At 49.3% G+C, this 20,772-nt stretch overlaps 1 protein-coding gene across 4 annotated transcripts in view; it reads right to left on the bottom strand.

Annotated features, from left to right (window-relative positions):
* SMARCB1 (SWI/SNF related BAF chromatin remodeling complex subunit B1) overlaps positions 1–20,772 on the bottom strand; it is a 40,063-nt gene that overhangs the window by 7,887 nt on the left and 11,404 nt on the right. For all 4 annotated transcript variants that reach the window (XM_039462345.2, XM_010349221.3, XM_039462344.2 and 1 more), the window contains exons 4-7: positions 19,253–19,390; positions 17,756–17,883; positions 6,249–6,415; positions 323–513 (exon numbers count right to left, since the gene is read on the bottom strand). In XM_039462345.2, the coding sequence (XP_039318279.1) occupies positions 323–513; positions 6,249–6,415; positions 17,756–17,883; positions 19,253–19,390 (624 nt within the window). The remainder of the gene's footprint in view (positions 1–322; positions 514–6,248; positions 6,416–17,755; positions 17,884–19,252; positions 19,391–20,772) is intronic.

Below are 20,772 nucleotides of genomic sequence, written 5' to 3' on the forward strand. Positions count from 1 at the left end.
GTGTGGGATAGGATAGCTGAATCGTGGATGGCAAGGATGGGCCCAGAGCTCCGTGGAGGTAAGGACTTGAGATTTACCCTGACAGAGCTCCAAGTCTTTGCCAGCTATTGTGTTAGGCGCTTCGAACCCTACCTGGCACAGCGGAGTACCGGTGAGACACGCAGGGTGATGGAGGACACAGCAAACACACAGACCCCAGCCAGATCGTGCTGCGAAGCTTGAGAAAGCCTCGAAGGCGTCACCACTCACACAGACAAGTCTTTCTCAAAACGGTTTTGCGGGGAGATGAGGGAGGGAAGGAGAGTCTCGTGCATGATCCTACCTGAAGGCGTAGGTCTTCTGATGCCAGCTCAGCTGTCCCCGGATGCTGTATGCGATGGTGGTGACAAACTCCCCGCCCAACCCCAGCTCTGAGCAGAGCTTCAGGGCAAACTTCTCCGGTGAGTTCTCCTTCTCTGACATGTCCCACTCAAACTGGTCCACCAGGGAAATGTTTCCCACGTGGATGTTCAGCTGAGGCAACAACCAAAGGACACGAGTTAGAGCTTTTGGGACTGTCCCCAGCCCAGGGAGGCCGCAAGAGTAGAGGGCCTGCCAGACCTGGGCTGTGCCCTGCCCACCAGGACCCACCAGCTGATAACTGCAGGCAGCCCTTGTCCCTCCGTTCCTCACCCCCAAAACAGAGCTGACCCCACAGCCCTCCTGTCTGCCACGAGGGGCTCTGGCTCAGGGGCCAGCATGGTCACCCGCGAGAGGCCCCAAAGTGGCCCCAGGAGCACCCGAGTCCCACCTTACCTTCATCCCATCCCCACTGTGCCCCATGCTGACAGGGACCTTCCTTTCTGCCCTTCATTCCTGCTGCCATCCGTCTTACGTGGCTACACTGGCCAGGCAGGGCTCAGCTAAGGCATCCCTAAGCCCGCTCTTAAGCCAAAGTCTATGCCCTTTACAGAGCTTGCCCCTCTCAGAAAACCCTGCCTAGCATATTCACAGAGGCTCTCCACCCTGGGCCAACATGGCGGGAGCGCCGTGCTGGGCCAGCTCCTCCCACACTCCCCAGAGGACTCCTGCAGCACGTGACTCACAGCCAGAGGGCTCGGGCCCCGCCAGTGCAGTCAGGGATTTTTCCTAAGTGGACACCTGGGAAGCCAGCACCCAGCCAGAGAGAACAGACTGCACCCTAGGATCTCCCACCTACACCTGCTCCGCTGAGGCGGCACCATCTTGACTTCGGTCCCCCGAGCAGGTGTGGCTGTTCTGAATAGGATGGACGCTGGGGTCCAGTTTCATTCCCTCTGTGTATGCCTGCAAGGCTCCTCCCATTAGAGTGTGGGGCTGGAGTCATCCCTCACTGCTGTTCAGTGCCCCACGGGGCAGGCAGGCCATGGTGCACCTGCCCATTCACTGTTGGCCCTTAGCTTTGAAGTCAAGGATCAGGGTGGGCAGCTGCATGGAGAGCTCACCACTGCCTCGGAGCCCAGCCCTTCGGAGGACTTCTGCCTCCTTTTAGAGAAATGAGGGCACCCCAACCCCCAATCATGTTCATAAAGCCCCGTGCCTCTGAGCCCTGCACACCACCACTTGCTAGAATGTTCTTCCCCTCGCCCGGCAGGACCAGCCTCTTCTTAGCATCCTGGTCTAAGCCAAAGTGCCGGCTCCGGAGAACTCCCCACCCACCAGCCCCTTTCCACACCCTTCTCTCCATTTTCTCCTCCGTTTGGAGAAAGGATCTCACTCTGTCACCCAGGCTGGAGTGTAATGGCATGATCATGACTCACTAAAGCCCTGAACTCCTGGGCTCAAGAGACCCTTCCACCTCAGCCTCCTGAGTAGCTTGGACTACGGGCATGTGCTACCACGTCCAGCTAATTTTTTTTTTTTGTAGGGACAAGGTGTCTATAAGGCCCAGGCAATACATCAAGTGTTTTGGGTGGAGAAGAGACCTGTGGCTGAGCCCTCTGCTCTCTGTTGCCTCTCTGTGTTGCCAGGACTGGCCTCAAAAGATCCTCCCTTGACAGTCTTCTGAGTAGTCTGGGACTGTATGTGTGGGCCACCATGCATGGCCCCTCTCCTATTTTCTTCACAGCACTTAGGACTGTCTGTTTTGTTTTGAGACAGAGTCTTGCTCTGTCGCCCAGGCTGGAGTGCAGTGGCGTGATCTCGGCTCACTGCAACCTCTGCCTCCCAGGTTCAAGTGTTTCTCCTGCCTCAGCCTCCCAAGTAGCAGGGAATATACGCGTGTGCCACCATGCTCAGCTAGTTTTTTTGTATTTTTAGTAGAAATAGGGTTTCTCCGTGTTGGTCAGGCTGGTCTCGAACTCCCGACCTCAAGTGATCGCCCACCTCGGCCTCCCAAAGTGCTAAGATTACAGGCATGAGCCACCGCGCCCAGCCAGGACTGTCTGAAACAATCTGAATCATTTGCCTCCAGGAATCCTAGCACAGGCAGGGTGGTATTTGTTCTGGGAATCAAGGAATCCTCACACAGAGGGAGGAAGCCAAGGGGCAGAGCTGCAGCACCCTGCACATGGCACACTGCCAGGCAATGGGGCTGCAGTTGAGCCCCCATGTCCTTTGCTGTCTCCACGTACACCCATGCCTGGTGATGAATGGAACTGGAGGCATTGGCCCTTCCAACTGGAATCCAATGCCAAGCAAACCACGTAGGTGCTGGGTCCAGCAAGAAAGCGCAGCAGCCGACAGCCCATGGACACACCTGCCAGGATCCCATAGGACCATGGGCACATGGTTCTCACCCAGAAAGCCATTCCTACCCTGGGCTTATGCATGGGGCTGCCTGTCCCCTGCCATTCAGTCACTAACACATTCATTTATTCCAGAGTCTAGACTGTGTATCTACCAAGGAGAGCCACAGGAGAGACAAATCTTCAAAAGGCTGCTCGGAGAAAGCTGAGGTGGTACAACGCCTGTAGTCGCAGTTACTCGGGAGGCTGAGGTGGGAGGATCACTGGAGCTCAGGTGTTCAAGTCCAGCCTGGGCAACACAGCAAGACTGTCTCAGAAAAAAAAAGAAAAAAAAAAAGCCATGCTGCTGGGGGCAGTGACAGACACTAAGCAGGTTAAGTGAGCACATGGGAGTCAGACAGCACGGGAGTGTCAGGGAGGAAAGGCAGGGAGGGGTATAAAGTCTAGGCTGGCCTCACAAGTCAGGAGGCCAGGAAGGCTTCCAGAAAGGTGGCCTTTAGGAAGAACTGAATGTGTTCAGCGAGAAGGAATGTGGCTGCCTGGGGGAGAACAGTCCCAGGTGGGGGACACAGTGATGTAAAAGAAGCCAAGGCCTGGCACGTGGGTTGGCCCAGTGAGGGGACGAAGGGAGGAGATGAGGGTAGTGAGAAACTGCAGCAGAGGGCAGTTAGGGCCCTGAAGCCTTTGGATGGGCCTGGCTTCCACAGAGGGATGTGGGAAGCTTCTGGAGTGTTTTAGTCAGAGAAGAGACACGGGCTGAGGTGCTATGCTGAGACCTGTACTGGAAGGCGAGGAGGGAGGGAGCCCCCTGGCAGTGGCCTTGATGGGGCAGTGAGGAGTGCTGGACTCCAGGTGGACTCACAGAGCCAAGGCAGGGCCAGGACTCCCAAGTGGGCACACAGCAGGGCCAGGCCCCTGCCCACCTTCCCAGTCTTGACTCACATCTCACCCCAGGCACTCTCCGGACAGGGCATGGACAGTGCCACAGGGTCCGATGGCTCAAATCTCAGCAGCACCATGTCCCCAACTTCCTCCCCTGTCGCCCAGCTCCCGCCAGTAGATATTTGTACACCCAAGTTCACAGCAGCATGGTTCACAATAGATACATGTGGAAGCAACCCGAGTGTTTGTCCTTAAGGGATGAATAAATAAAAATGTAATAGAGCCATACAACAGAATCTTATTCAGCCTTCATAAGAAAGGAGGCTGGGCACAGTGGCTCACGCCTGTAATCCCAGCACTCTGGGAGGCTGAGGTGGGCAGACGGCTTGAGCCCAGGAGTTTGAGACAAGCCTAGGCAACATGGCGAAACCCTATCTCCACAAAAAAAAAACACAAAAAATTAGTGGGGCATGGTGGAATGTGCCTCTAGTCCTAGCTTTCCAGCTACTCAGGAGGCTGAACTGGGAGGATTCCTTGAGCCCAGGAGGCAGAGGTTGCAGTGAGCCGTAGCTGTGCCAATGCACTTCAGCCTGGGCAACAGAGTAAGACTCTGTCTAAAAATATACACATTTTTGTCTTTTTGTTGTTGTTGTTGTTGTTGTTTTTCCTTTTTGTGGAGAACGGGGTCTTGCTATATTGCCCAGGCAGGTCTCGAACTCCTGGGCTCAAGCTATCCTCCCGCCTCCGCCTCCCTAAGAGCTGGGATTACAGGCGTGAGCCACAGGGCCCGGCAAAATATACACATTTTTAAAAGGGAAGGACATCCTAACATGGTACAACATATATGAACCTTGAAGACACTCTGCTAAGTGAAATAAGCCAGTCACAAACGGACAAATACTGCATGATTCCCTTAAGGAATGTATATGAGGCACCTCGAGTAGTCAGATTGACAGAGACAGCAGAATGGTGCTTGCCAGGGACTACGGGAAGGGAAATGGGGAGTTAGTTTTACATGATGACAGAATTCTGGAGATGGATGGCGGTGATAACTACACAGCAATGGATGTGAATGTATTGTCACTGAATTTACACTGAAGTGGTTAAAATGGTAAATTTTATGTTATCAATGTTATCATAATTTTAAAATATTAATCAAGAAAACAAAGTATTTAGGCCAGGCACAGTGCCTCATGCCTGTAATCCCAGCACTTTGGGAGGCCGAGCTGGGTGGATCACCTGAGGTCAGGAGTTTGAGACCAGCCTGACCAATATGGTGAAACCCCATCTCTACTAAAAATACAAAAATTAGCCCGGCATGGTGGCAGGCACCATACTCCCAGCTACGTGGGAGGCTGAGGCAGGAGAACTGCTTGAACCTGGGAGGCGGAGGTTGGAGTACGTCGAGATGGCACCACTGCACTCCAGCCTGGGCGACAGAGTGAGACTCTGTCTGTAAACAAATAAGTAAGTAAATAAATAAAGATATGCAGTTGTTCTCTACTTGGGGAAGTTGCTGGTGATTCCTCCACTTTATTTTCCAAAATCTTTGTAAAGTATCACAGAGAAACACAATGGGACGTAGTAGGCCCAGGCTCCATCTGGCGGACGGGGCAGAGGCACTCCTCCTCCCAAGGTTCTTCCGCTCCAAAGACTATTTTCAGGAACCCTTTGTAACATGGCTTTTATTTATTTATTTATTTTTTTTTTTGAGACGGAGCTTCGCTCTTGTTACCCAGGCTGGAGTGCAATGGTGTGATCTCAGCTGACCGCAACCTCCGCCTCCTGGGTTCAAACAATTCTCCTGCCTCCGCCTCCCAAGTAGCTGGGATTACAGGCACGCGCCACCATGCCCAGCTAATTTTTTATATTTTTAGTAGAGACGGGGTTTCACCATGTTGACCAGGATGGTCTCGATCCTTGACCTCGTGATCCACCCGCCTCAGCCTCCCAAAGTGCTGGGATAACGCGTGAGCCACCTCGCCCGGCCATGGCTTTTATTCTTATACGTCAATGTTTATCTAAAATTGAAACCAAAGGCACGGCATCAAATCAAACCAAACCCCTGACCTTTTTAGGGTCATCACATGTGCCAATCTCAGCTACTTCTCATATCCTTGTTTTCAAAGCTCCCCTCACCCTCAAGACACAGTCCAGCAGTGGCGGCTCAGCACAGCAAGGATTATGCTGCAGGCTCTGCAGGACGCAGGCCTGCGCTCAATCACCAGCCCTACCACTTCTCAGCTGGCCAGTCTGTGACTTTAGCAGGTGATCTCAGCTCTCCATATGCCCACCTCTTCACCTGTAATATGGTCACTAAGGCAGCATCTTATTGGGTTACTGGGCCACCCTGGAACACTGAGCCTTGCCCAGCCAATCAGCTGCCTTCACCTCCTCTAGAACTCTGGGCTTTGCTCAGAGGCTGGCAGTACCTCAGAGGCACCCCCAGAATGTGTCCAGAATGTAACACTTTACTATGAGAAGTCAGCCTATGCCCTTCTTGGGGGATTGCAGGGAGCAGAGCCAGGTGCTATGACTTTCCAGAGGACACAGAACCCAAAGAGGGGCTTTTGCTAAGGCCTTGGTATACCCTCAGTGCCCCATGATAACACCCACCCCAAGGACCAGGAAGGCTCCAGTGCTGGGTAAGAAGTCACCCACCTTGATGATCACGCGCTGGTCTGACTGGTCCTCCAGGATGCTGTCCGTGGGGTAGGACTCGATCTGCTGTCTGATGGCAGAGGCGATGGCTGGCACAAACGTCAGCGGGTTCAAATCCAGATCGTCACAGAGGATTTCTGAAAACATCTCAGGCGTCATCAACTTCTCTGGAATCAAGAGAGGGAAGGGATGCCAACAGATTACACCATGCTTGGGCATGGACCAGGCTCCCCAACCCCTTCCTCTTCGAAGCCAAACATCTCCAGATGCAGGAGACACGAGCAGGGCACTGAGGGTGGCCTTCCTGGAAACTGGAAATGGGAGGAGGAAGCACATGGCTGGCAGGCCCCCAGCCTTCATTCTGCACATACTTCCTGATCCATGCCCTGGGGGTGGTCATGGCCATAAACACTCCCCCTATTCCAGGAGCTCACTGTGGGTAGGGCGCATAAGATTATCCTGACTAATGAGAAGCTCTGGGAGAGGCCAGCAAAGGCACATGGAAGCTTGTGTGCCCATCTCTCCACTCCCCTCCGTGCTGAACTGCTGGCAACATGATGGCGCAGAGGCTGGCCCAACACCAGGCCTCCGTGTAAGCAAAACACACTGTGCCAAGCCATGGCGACTTCCAGGCCTGTGACTGCAGTAGCAGCAGCAGGGCCTTAACAAGGTCACAAACATGGAGGTCCCTACAGATCCCGGATCCAGGAAAAGTAGCTGCAACAGATGGGAGCTCACAGGGACCATCTGTGGCCAGCCAAACCTCAGCAAGGTCCTGCTCAGTTAACATTCTCTCCCTGCTTCGCCTAGATCTTACGGACAAGACGCCTTGCTGGGATAAGCTGAAAAAGCCAGAAGAAAAGAAAAGAAAAGAAAAGAAATCCTTCAGAGCATTCAGCAGGATTCCATCACCAAGAAGCATGTCTGCCTAACAGACCACAGCCTCGCTATTTCCTCCATGCCCTGAAGACACACTGGAGACCAGCATCCTAACAGCCTGAGAGGCAGCAACGGCTCCTTGGGCGAGCGAATGTGCTTCTCCGTGGAGACTGCAGCAGGAACCTCCAGTGCACAGGGTAAACGCCCTGTGAATACACTGCCCAGAGCATTTTAAAATTGTTTGTTTTTTTTTTTTTGAGACAGAGTTTCGCTCTCGTTACCCAGGCTGGAGTGCAGTGGCGCGATCTCGGCTCACCGCAACCTCTGCCTCCTGGGTTCAGGCAAGTCTCCTGCCTCAGCCTCCTGAGTAGCTGGGATTACAGGCACGCGCCACCATGCCCAGCTAATTTCTTGTATTTTTAGTAGAGACGGGGTTTCACCATGTTGACCCGATGGTCTCGATCTCTTGACCTCGTGATCCACCCGCCTCGGCCTCCCAAAGTGCTGGGATTACAGGCTTGAGCCACCGCGCCCGGCCCTAAAATTAAGTTTTTTATTGTGAAGCAATTGTAGATTCATGTGCAGTTACAAGAAACAACACAGAGAAATTCCATGCACATTGCACCCAGTTTCCTCCAATAAAGTCAAGATACAGGACACTTCCACCACTACGAGGCCCCCTCCATTGCCTTTTTATGGCCACAGATGCTTCCCTCCCACTCCCATCACCCTCTCCAGCCCCTGGAAACCACTAACCATCTCCATTTCTGTAATTTTACCATTTCAAGAATGTTCTAGGCCAGGCACAGTGGCTCACAACTGTCATCCCAGCACATGGGAGGATCATTTGAGCCCAGGAGTTTGAGACCAGCCTGGGTAACACGGTAACCTCATCTTTACAAAAAATAAAGGGCTCACGCCCGTAATCCCAGCATTTTGGGAGGCCAAGGCTGGAGGCTCATGAGATTAAGAGATCGAGACCATCCTGCCCAACACGGTGAAACCCTGTCTCTACTAAAAACACAAAAATTAGCTAGGGTTCACTTTTGCAGCAAAATTATCCAGTGATTCATCCAGTTTGTCACTTATTTTTTATTGCCAAGTGACATTCTGTGGTGCAAAGGGGCCACACTTTATTCACCCACTGAAGTCTATCATGTCATCTGCAAATGGAATTTGATTTCTTCCTTTCCAATCTACATGTTTTGTTGTTGTTGTTGTTTGTTTGTTTGTTTTGAGACAGTCTTGTTCTGTCACCAGATATCAGGCTGGATGGCACGATCTCGGCTTACTGCAACCTCTGCCTCCTGGCTTCAAGCAATTCTCCTGCCTCAGCCTCCAGAGTAACTAGGACTACAGGATCGCACCCATGCCAGCTAATTTTTATATTTTAGTAGAGACGGGGTTTCACCATGTTAGTCAGGATGGTCTCGATCTCTTGACCTTGTGATCCGCCCACCTCAGCCTCCCAAAGTGCTGGGATTACAGGCGTGAGCCACTGCACCTGGCTCTGCATGTCTTTTATTTCCTTTTCTCGTCTTATTGGATTAGCTAGAACTTCCGATACTATGCTGAGTAAGAATAGTGACAAGAGACATATTTGGCTTGTTCCTGATCTCTGGCAGAAAGCATGTAACCTTTCACTATTAAATGTTAGTGACAGGATTTTTTGTACTAAATGGATGCTCTTTTTAGGAAGTTTCCTGCTATCCTTATTTTTCTGAGCATTTTTATCATCAGGTGTTGAGTTCTACAAAATGCTTTTTCTTCACCAATCAAACTGATCCTGTGATTTTTCTTCATTAGTGTGTTAATATGGTGGATTACATTGATTGAGCATCAAATATTGACCCAGCCTTCCATTCCTGCAATAAATCCCACGTTGTCACAGTGTATAATTATTTCTATATATTACTAAATTCTATTTCCCAATATTTTGCTAAGGATTTTACATCTATAAGGGATACTGGTCTGTAAAAATTTTCTTTTTTATTTTTATTTTTTTGAGGAGTCTCTCTCACAGGCTGGAGCACAGTGGCATGCTCCCAGCTCACCGCAACCTCTGCCTTCCAGTTTCAAGTGATTCTCCTGCCTCAGCCTCCCACGTAGTTGGGATTACAGGCGTGAGCTACCATGCCCAGCCTGTATTATTCCTTTTTGGTACTGTCTTTAGGTTTGGTATCTGGGTAACACAAGCTTTATAAAACTGATTGGGAAGTGCAATCTCCTCTTCCATTTTCTAGAAGAGACTGTGTAGAATTGGTGTTAATTCATTTTTTCAACATTTGGTAGACAGAATTCTCTGGTCAAATCACCTGGGCCCAGATATATTTTGGGGAAGAATTTTTTTTCCTTTTTAGAAATAATTTTTTATATCTGAAAATTTAATTAGAGATCAGATCCTGCTATGCAGCCCAGGCTGTTATTGAACTCCTGGCCTCTAGCAATTCTCCCACCTCAGCCTCCCAAAGACCTGGGATTATAGGTAAAAGCCACCATGCCTGGATAGTGTTTAGGGTTTTTAAATTACAAATTCTATTCCCTTAATAGTTATAGGGAAACCCAAATTAGCTATTTGATATTGAATGAGCTATAGTAATTTTCGTTTTGCAAGGAATTCATTTTGTGTAAGTTGTCAAACTTTTAAGTACAGAATTGTTTGCAGTATTCCTTTCCTTTTGATATTTGTAGGGTCTGTGGTGACATCCCATTTCATTCCCGATATTGATAATTTACGTTCTTTTGATCAGCCTTGCTGGAGGTTGTCAGTTTTATTCATCTTTCAAAGAACCAGCTAGATTTCATTAACTTTCTCTGTTGTTTGATTTCTGTTTTCAGTGTCATTGATTTCTGCTCTTCAAATGTCCTTCCTTCTGCTTGCTTTGGTTTCATTTTTTCTTTCTCTTGGTTCTTGATAAGAGCTTAGATTACGGATTTGAGGAAAGCTTTTCCTGTTTTCTAATGTATGCACTAGTGCTACAGATAATCTGCATAGCACTATTTAGCTTTATCCCATAAATTCTAATATGCTGCATTTTCATCTTCATTTAGGTCCGTGTATGTTTTTAAATTTCCCTATAGACTTCCTCTTTGAACCACGGAGAAGTCTGTTATTTAGCTTAAAAGCATCTGAGTCAGTTGCAGTTAGAGAACACACTCTGGATGGTTTTAATTCTTTTATTTGTTGAGGCTTGTTTTATGATCTATATATGGTTTATACAGTATATGTTTCACAGGCACTTGAAAAGAATGTGCATTCAGCTGTGCTGGAGTGTCCTATAAATGTGAATCGGATTCTGTTGGTTGATGGTGTTTTTGATCTTTTATCATTTTATCGATTTTCTGTCCAGTTCCATCCGTTTTTGACAGAGGGATGCTGAGGTCTCCAATATGACTGCGAATTTGCGTATTTCTCCTTTCAGTTCTATCTGTATTGTTTCACAGATTTCCCAGCTCTGTTGTTTGCTACACACAGACTTAGGACTGCTCTGTCTTCTTGGTGGATTTATCTTTTTATCATTTATTTAATGTCCCTCTCTGTCTCTGGTCATTTTCTTTGACGTCTGCCTTACTGATACTAACATTGCCACTCCTGCTTTCCTTTGATTAACGTTTCCTCTTTTTCCATCTTCCTACTTTCAACCAACTTTCTTCATTATACTTCAAATGAGTTTCTTGCAGATAACATATAGTTAGGTTTTTTTTTTTTTTCTCTCTTTTGAGACAGAGTCTTGCTCTGTGGCCTAGGCTGGAGTGCAGTGCCTCGATCTCGGCTCACTGCAACCTCGGCCTCCCGGGTTCAAGCGATTCCTCTGCCTTAGCCTCCCAAGTAGCTGAGATTACAGGTGCGTGCCACCATGCCCAGCTAATTTTTTCTATTTTTAGTAGAGACAGGGCTTCACTGTGACAGCCAGGATGGTCTCAATCTTCTGACTTCGTGATCCACCCGTCTCGGCCTCCCAAAGTGCTGGGATTATAGGAGTGAGCCACTGCACCCGGCCTAGTTAGGTCATTTTTTAAAAACTCCATTCTGCCAATCTGTCTTTTAACTGGTCATTATTCGCACGTTAGAGCTTATGTCTGCCATTTTATTTTTGTTTTCTGGTTTGTTCTGTTTTCTTTTCGTCTTTCTGTGGGTTACTTGAACATTTTCGAATTCCATTTTCACTTGTCTATGGTATTTCTGAGGGTAACTGTACAGTATTTTTTAGTGGTTGTCTGAGTATTACATTATATATGTGTAACTTACTAGTCTATTAGGCTTTTTTCTTTTACCAATTCAAGTGGGGATCAGAAACCTTACCAGAGTTTATATCCTTCACCCTTCCCCATTTAGAATTGTCTTAAATCTTTCTATTTTTCAGGTTTTTTTTTTTTTTTTTTTTTTTTTTTTTTTGAGACAGAGTTTCACTCTTGTTGCCCAGGCTGGAGTGCAATGGTGCAATCTCAGCCCACTGCAACCTCCTCCTCCCAGGTTCAAGCAATTCTCCTGCCTCAGCCTCCCAACTAGCTGCGATTACAGGTATACACCACTATGACCAGCTAATTTCTTGTATTTTTAGTAGAGGTGGGGTTTCACTATGTTGGACAGGCTGGTCTCGAACTCCTGACCTCATGATCAACCTGCTTTGGTCTCCCAAAGTTCTGGGATTACAGGCATGAGCCACCATGCCTGGCCTTAAATCTTTCTAAATACATTTACAACCACAGCAGACACTGTTAAAATTTTTGCTTCAACTGTCAAACATAATTTGTTAAACCCAAGAGGAGAGGAAAGTCTACTTTATCTGTCCCCATTTTTTGCTTATGATGCTTTCCCTTCTTCCTTCCTGATGTCCCTAGGTTTCTTCTTTTATCATTTCCTTTCTTTCAGCCACTCTTTTAGGGAAGCTCTGCAGGTGACAGTTTTCTTTCATCTAAGAATGTCTTAAGTCCCCTTCACTCCTGAACGCTATTTTCACTGGGTAGAGGATTCTAGATGAATAGTTCTTTTCTTTCAGTACTTGATAAATACCACGCCACTTCCTCCAGCCTCCAGTTTCTGATGAGAAATCTACCATCATTCTTACTGTCTCCTTCCTACAAGGAAGTTGTCCTTTTTCTCTGCTCTCAAGATTTTTTTCTTTGTGTTTAGTTTCCGGAAGTTTAATTATGATGTGTCTTTGCATGAATTGCTTTGGGTTAATCATGTTGCTTACTTGGCTTCTTGAATCTATCATTTGATTTTTTATTTTTAACTTAAAAAAATATTTTTTTGAGACAGGGTCTCACTCTGTTGCCCAGGCTGGAGTGCAGTGGCTCAATCACAGCTCACTGCAGCTTCAATCTCCCGGGCTCAAGCAACTCTCCCACCTCAGCCTCTCAAGTAGCTGGGACCACAGGCACACACCACCACATCTGGTGAATTTTTGTAGAAATGGGGTTTCACCGTGTCACCCAGGCTGATCTTTAACTCCTGGGCTACAGTGATCTGCCTGTGCCTTGCCTCATTTAATTTTTTAGAGGACAAAACAAGCATGTGGATATAAATCTCAAAAAACTTGCCTCCTATAGTCAAGTGTAGACACTAAGGGCCCTAATCACTCCTTTGCCTATATGTCAAGGCAGATTCCAAACCTCTTCCTCAGGGGATTCCCTTGTTCCCCTTTTGGGCGCAGGTGGCATCTACGTCCACATGTGTTCTAGTTAGGCAACTCATCTTTTGTGGAAGATTTTAATACTTCCCTCCCTCAGCAGGCTGTTAAGGCAGGTGACACCATACTTCGCCAGTGATTCAGAAAAGCCCCTACTTCAAGTCCTTTTCAGAGACAATAACCTCAAACTCATCACAACACCTAGCAGAAGCCTGAGAAAAATCCCGATTCCTTTTTCTTTTTTTGAGATGCAGTCTTGCTCTGTCGCCCAGGCTGGAGTGTAACGGTGGGATCTTAGCTCACTGCAACCTCCACCACCCAAATCAAGTGATTCTCCTGCCTCAGCCTCCTGAGTAGCTGGGATTACAGGCATGTGCCACCATACCTAGCCAGCCATTAGGTATGCCACCATACCTAATTTTCTATTTTTAGTAGAGATGGGGTTTCACCATGTTGGCTAAGATGGTCTTGAACTCCTGACCCTGTGATCCACCCACCTCGGCCTCCCAAAGTGCTGGGATTACAGGCGTGAGCCACCTGCCTGGCCTCCTTTTTTTTTTTTTTTTTTTGAGACAGTCTCACTCTGTCGCCCAGGCTGAAGTGTAACGCCACCATCTCAGCTAATTGCAACCTCTGCCTCCTGGGTTCAAGCAATCCTTATGCCTCAGGCTCCCAAGTTGCTGGGACTACAGGCATGCACCACCCCACCCAGCTAATTTTTATATTTTTAGTAGAGATGGGGTTTCGCCATGATGACCAGGCTGGTCTCAAACTCCTGGCCTCAAATGATTCTCCCTCCTTAGCCTCCCAAAATGCTGGGATTACAGTCCTGAGCTACTGTGCCTGACCAATCCTGATTCCAAAGGTGGCCTGAAGAACATACAGTTCATTCGAGCTACTCAAGTAATGCTACTTCACATAAGTAATCCCTCTGTGATAGAGACTCTCATGTCCACCTTTAAGATGATTTGAAATTTCAAAGCAAATCAATAGCAATTTTGGCATGGCCTTCTAACTACCAGTTAAGAATCACAGTTCTTACAAATGCCAAATACCACCCAGAGCTGAGGAAGAGTTCACAGAACAACACTATTTTGGTTCTCCACCTGTTATGACTTTGTTCTAGGGCGCAGTGGCTCACATCTATAATCCCAGCACTGTATGAGGCTGAGGCAGGCAGATCACGAGGTCAGGAGTTTGAGACCATCCTGAGCAGCATGGTAAAACTCTGTCTTTACCAAAAATACAAAAACTAGCCAGGCATGGTGGTGCGTGTCTATAATCCCAGCTACTCAGAAGGCTCAGGCAGGAGAATCGCTTGAACCCAGGAGGTGGAGGTTGCAGTGAGCCGAGATCACACCACTGCACTCCAGCAGCCTGGGCAACAGAGTGAGACTGTCTCAAAAAAAAAAAGACAAGACTTTGTTCTAAATTACTTTCCATGGGCATCGTATTTTACATGAAGACTCCTAGGAGGAACAGCCCAGTGAAACTCACTGCAGAGTTCGCTGGCAATCCTGGTCTTCCTTACTTACTGCACCATGCCCTTTTCCTGAGGGCTGTAGGAAATCTCAGATTTCAGGACCACCTGTGATTCTACTTCTTCGGAGCCACAGGGTGCTGCTAACCTAGACCACACTGAGTGTGCAAATGATCTTCACGTTTCATTCTGCCTGGTTCTAAAAAGGCCCAGAGCCATGCCCAACTCCCAGCCATGTTCACCAAATAAAATCTGAGTTTGACCTGCCTCTTAGACCACCTAGCTTCATTTTCCTCTTTACCCAGTTTTTCCTAACCACTCCATTTTCATTTGCTTTAGTCATTTGGGCCCAGTGCCCTTATTGTAAGCTTCCTTACATCCTTTCTGGAACAGGGCAGGGGTAAAAACAGGAACTTTCTGTATGTTGCCCAAAGAAAGGTAACAAGACAGGGCATGGACTGATCCAGTTTGAACAACTAAGTTCCTATGCTGGGCTAGATTCTATGCTAATAGAAAAGGCAGCCAGATGCGGTGGCTCACGCCTGTAATCCCAGAACTTTGGGAGGCCAAGGCAGGCAGAGCACCTAAGGTCAAGAGTTCGAGACCAGCTTGACCAACATGGTGAAACTCCATCTCTACTAAAAATACAAAATTAGCCAGTCATGGTGGCGCATGCCTGTACTCCCAGATACTTGGAAGGCTGAGGAAGGAGAATTGCTCAAACTGGGAGGTGGAGGCTGCAGTGAGCCACGATAGCATCATTGCATTCCAGCCTGGGCAACAAGAGCAAAACTCTGCCTGGAAAAAAATAAAGAAAAACGGCAATAAAAAAAACCAAGGCCCCTGACCTTAAAGAGTTGAAATGGAGAGGGAGAGACAAGAATTAACAAATAACTATAATGTGAGCAAGCAGAGATAAGCGGGGAGCTCTGCAGAGGTAACAGGCGTTGTGTAGCACTGGTGGTGGCCTGGTCCCCACGGGCTGTCCTGTCCCTGTGCTGGGGCATGGCCAGTGAACTGTACCTGTCCCCATCTACACTCAACACAACCTCCTGCAGTCTCTCACCAATGTCCTCCCTCACCCACGGCTCCTCCCACTGGCAACCCCCGTTACCAGCGGGCCTGTGGGCCCGAGGGGACAGGCACCTGGGCACATGGCTCTCAGGCCTTCTTCTCAGGGCTGGACAGAAGCCTTCGGACTCAGGCCTAGCACGCTGAGTGCCTGAAGATAACCAAAGGAAGCAGCCTAATCCTGCCAGAAAGCTCAAGGCAGCCACACATCAACAACCACTCATACTCGCCTCCCTGAGGAAATCCCTTCTGAGAGAAAAATGCTGCAACTATGTCATCTGCTGTGGAGACATCTAGGGCAAGGGGAGTTTTCACAAACAAAGGCCAAACCTCAACCCAACAGACTATGCCACACCATTTGCAGATTAAAGAAATCAGAGAGAGGCTGGGCACGGTGGCTCACGCCTATAATCCCGGCACTTTGGGAGGCCGAGGCAGGCGGATCAAGAGGTCAGGATGGTAAAACCTAGCCAAGATGGTAAAACCCTGTCTCTACTAAAAATACAAAAAAAATAAAATTAGCTGGGCATGGTGGCCCATGCCTGTAGTCCCAGCTACTAAAACTAGGGAGGCTGAGGCAGAAGAATTGCCTGAACCCAGGAGGCAGAGGTTGCACTGAGCCGAGATCACGCCACTGCACTCCAGCCTGGGCAACAGAGTGAGACTGTCTCAAAAAAAAAAAAAAAAGTAAAATAAAATAAATAAAGATGATATTCACTGCACTTTGTCTGAACATAAAGAATATATTAACTATAAAAATTCTTTCAGGGCCAGGCACAGTGGCTCATTCCTGTAATCCCAGCACTTTAGGAGGCCAAGGCAGGCAGACCACAAGGTTCAGAGATTGAGTCCATCCTAGCCAACATGATGAAACCCAGTCTCTATTAAAAACACAAAAATTAGCTGGGCGTGGTGGCGGGCACCTGTAGTCCCAGCTACTTGGGAGGCTGAGGCAGGAGAATCGCTTCAACCGGGGAGGTGAAGGTGTCAGTAAGCCAAGATCATTCCACTACACTCCAGCCAGGAGACAGAGAAAGACTCCGTCTTAAAAAAAAAAAAAAAAAAAAAAAAAACGGCCGGGCGCGGTGGCTCAAGCCTGTAATCCCAGCACTTTGGGAGGCCGAGGCGGGTGGATCACAAGGTCGAGAGATCGAGACCAACCTGGTCAACATGGTGAAACCCCGTCTCTACTAATAATACAAAAAATTAGCTGGGTATGGTGGCACATGCCTGTAATCCCAGCTACTCAGGAGGCTGAGGCAGGAGAATTGCCTGAACCCAGGAGGCGGAGGTTGCGGTGAGCCGAGATCGTGCCATTGCACTCCAGCCTGGGTAACAAGAGCGAAACTCCGTCTCAAAAAAAAAAAAAAAAAAAAAAATTCAGAGCAGCAGGTGCTAAAAAGAAAAAAAAAAAGTTCAGCAGGATACAGACACTAAGTAAAAAAAAAAATTGGTATGCAGTAAGATCTAAAAAAAAAAAAAAAACATAGTAATAATAGCCGGGCGTGGTGGCTCACATCTGTTAATCCTAGCACTTTGGGAGGCCAAGGCAGGTGGATCACGAAGTCAGGAGATTGAAACCATCCTGACCAACATGGTGAAACCCCATCTCCACTAAAAATACAAAAATTAGCTGTATGTGGTGGTGCTTGCCTGTAATCCCAGCTACTCAGGAGGCTGAGGCACAAGAATCGCTTGAACCCAGGAGGCAGAGGCTGCAGTGACCTGAGAACACGCCACTGCACTCCATCCTGGCAACAGAGTGAGACTGTATCAAAAAAAAAAAAGTAATAAAATAAAATTTAAAAATACATTCTAACAGACTTAGAAAAAAATAGAGAAACGAATAAATGCATGCACAATCCTCCCTCCCAGATGGGATAGCACTCTAAACACCTGGGATGCATATCCTTCTAATTTTGCTGTCTACATTTGCACAAAGACAGAGTTCTTCAGGCTTTGGAAGCTCAGGAAGAGCCAGAATAGACGGCATCTGACCCAGGCCTTACAGCGTAGGGATGTCCAAAGAGATGACCAGTCAGGGGAGGAGAGCGGCACGGGAGCACGTGGGCAGCCCCGACAGCAGAAGCAGCGTGGCGGACAGGACCCAAGGCGGGTGTGTGCAGGGCTTGGGGGCTGAACTGGGTCCGAGGGGCACTGTCATCATCATCCATGCTATGCGGACCAGCCCCCTCCCATGCCAGGCCCCTTGGGCTACCCAACCTCAGTATGGGGAAAGGAGTCCAATGCTCACATGCCCAATCCACAGTAAACAGCAGCAGAACCAGGACTGAACCCAGACTCCCAGACTCCAAAACTGTGCCCTGATGTCCTATGTGTCAGGTCCAGAATCTGCCTGACAGGCAGCTGGCAGGAAAGGGGACTGTTCCTACATGACATACAGGGGCTGGGGCCAGCCCCAGCAGAGCCCGACTGCCTTGTACCATTCATGTTCCAGGTGAAGGCGTCTCGCAGCTTCTGCCCGTCGATCTCCATGTCCAGCCGGATGGGGACCAGCACCTCAGGCTGAGATGCGTTCTCGTGGATCACAGCAGGGTCATGGTCGTCAAAGCTGAAAGCAAAATGGCAGCAACAGTCAGTGAGGGTGCCAGGGCCCTAGGGATGTGAGTCTTCAGCCTCCCTCTCTGCACAGCAGGCCTCTGCAAACCCATCTGGAGAACAAGGCCACTTGTCAGCTAACAGCTGAGGGAGCAGATGAGCCCAACAGGAATCCTGGGGCCACGGTCTAAGGGGACAGGTGGGGCCATAAATGACAAGCACCAGGCTGTCTGCAATAGGATCGACTTGGGCAGTGTTGGAACAAAACCCAGACGTACTTCGAAGGTATACTGAAGCCTGAAAGTCAGTCGGACTTTCATAGAAGGCTGTGGGAAAGGAGAAGGACATTTCCAGAGGAAATATTCCAGCAAGGCCAAGGCAGGCGAATGGAGGAACTGCTGAGGATGCACCAGGACCACAGAGCGCAGATGCCCTGAGGAGCAGTGGTCCGGGATGCCGCAAAGCTAGAGGATGTTGAAGCACCCACAGTCCTCCTCTCAGGCTATGCAAACTGGCCACCGGCGTGAGGGAGTCCCAGGAGGATTCCAAGCAATGGAGTTGGGTATTTTGGGACGATAAAGAGGGAAGAGTCAGGCAGGCAGGTTGGCAAGATGGCGCTGGAGGACAGAAGAAACCTAAGGGCGTCTGGAAGCATGGAGAGGGCTGAGAAGTGCCCCCAGGGATCTTGGGAAGCAGATGGAAGACACGGAGAGAAATGAGCTGAGGGTCAGGCATGAATGCACGGGGAAACAGACCGGGAAAGGGACAAGGATGCTGGAGAAAAGGGGTGGCCCCTCTAATGGAGAAGGGGACAGTCAACTAGGGATGGGAAGAGATGGAGGGACGGAAGAGAGAAGGAAAAGGAGGAGGAAGGAGGATGGGAGGGAGGGAAGGAGGAATGACAGAAGGAAGGAAGGACGAATGAGGGAAGGAAGGAAAGAGGAAAGGAAAGGGGAAGAGGGAGAACCAGCCTGAGCCTCAGCACAGGGAGCTGCAGGGCAGGAGATCTGGGTGTTCTGACAGCAGTGAGCGTGTTCTCAGGCCTGAGGCAGGGTGAGAGTTGGGCGGAGTGTGGTGGTGGCAGCACCAGGCTGTGAGAAGCTGAGGGCAGAGAAAGGGCCCGAGGACTGCACCCCCAGAACTCCACTTGAGGGGCCAGGGAGGCGAGGAGGACACAGCAAGGTGACAGCAGGCAGAGCCAGGGAGACTGTCCATGACGTCCTGGAAGTCAGGGAAACAGCAGTTCGAAAAGGAGGAGGTACTGCAGCCTTATGGGGAACACAAGGTCAAAGCAGTGCTTTTCTGGGGAGGAGGGAACTGAAATCCGCTGGAGAGCTAAAGTGGAATCAGTATCGAGAGTGAGCGCAGTGGCGCGTCCGCACCAAAGGGGGAAGGTTCTCTTCTTGTCCCGGCCCATGCGGTTCCTGTTGATGGTCGTGGAGCATGGCACGGCGTCCAGGTGGTGGGAGCTGTTGGGCAGGGTGGGCACCCACTGGCTATTCCTCTTTGCCTTCTGTTCCCTGAGGAAATACAAGAAAAGCCCTCCTATTAGTCTAGGAGCCTGATCCTGCCCACCAGGCATCAACTCATGCTCAGAGGATGCCCACTGTACCTCCGTCAGTCTCGAGGCTCCGGTGGGAGTTGTCTGTGCACCTGATTTTGCAGGGGCCTGCTCCCCAGGCTGTCATCAGATGCTAGAGGTACATGGGCAAGGGCGAAGGTATGGAAGGGCACCAGACACAGCCCAACATGCAGGTCAGCAGCTAACCCACAACTGTGGTGTGCTGCACTGTGAGCCGGGCATGGCTCCATAGAAGCACTTCCTGGATGCAGGGCAGTGGTACGAGGAGGCATCCCAAAGGCGTGGACAACAGAGCAGAGCCTTAGACACTGAGTCAGGGTTCACTTGGGGGAGGGGCATGGGCGGCAGCAGGGAGACACCAAGGGGCAGTCCAGCGAGGAGGATCCCAGGGAGGGGGCTGATCACAGGTCTCACATGCTCCATAAGAAGATGACTTTACTCAGCAGGTGGCTGGGAATCCCCAGGGTTTTGAAGGAGGAGACATGATCAGGCTGTGATTTTAGATGTGCTGGCCATCCTGAGATACACTAGGCAAGGCCTCTGGCCTCTGAGCTTCCAGAGAAGTGAGAAGATGGGTTGATAAATACCTTGCAGAGGTGACATCCAAAGTAATTTAAATAATGCATGTCCCATTAAGAGTTTGATCTTTTCTCCCAAATTCCAGGTTGCTTTTACTACTAAGAAAGTATCAAAAGCATCAGGCACAGTGGCTCACACCAGTAACTCCAGCACTTTGGGAGGTCAAGGTGGGAGGATCACCTGAGATCAAGAGTTTGAAACGGGGCCACGCATGGTGGCTCACACCTGTAATCCCAGTACTTTGGGAGCCCAAGGCGGGTGATCACCTGAGATCAGAAGATCAAGACCAGCCTGGCCAACATGGTGAAATGCTGTCTCTACTAAAAATAGAAAAATTAGCCAGGTGTGGTGGTAGGCACCTGTAATCTCAGCTACTCAGGAGGCTGAGGCAGGAGAATTGCTTGAACCAGGGAGATGGAAGTTGCAGTGGGCCGAGATCACATCATTGCACTCCAGCCTAGGTGACAAGAGCGAAACTCCATCTCAAAAAAAAAAAAAAAAAAAAAAAGAAAAAAACAGAGTTCAATGGCAGCCTGGCCAACATGGTGAAATCTCAACTCTACCAAAAATACAAAAATTAGCCAGGCATGGTGGCACATGTCTGTAATCCAGCTACTCAGGAGGCTGAAGCATGAGAATCACGTGAACCCGGGAGGCGGAGGTTGCAGTGAGCCGAGATCATGACGCTGCACTCTAACCTGGGCGAGAGAGCAACACCCTATCTCGAAGAAAAAAAAAAAA

The sequence above is a fragment of the Saimiri boliviensis genome, chromosome 21, assembly GCF_048565385.1.
Source record: "Saimiri boliviensis isolate mSaiBol1 chromosome 21, mSaiBol1.pri, whole genome shotgun sequence".
NCBI classification, from domain to species: Eukaryota; Metazoa; Chordata; class Mammalia; order Primates; family Cebidae; genus Saimiri; species Saimiri boliviensis.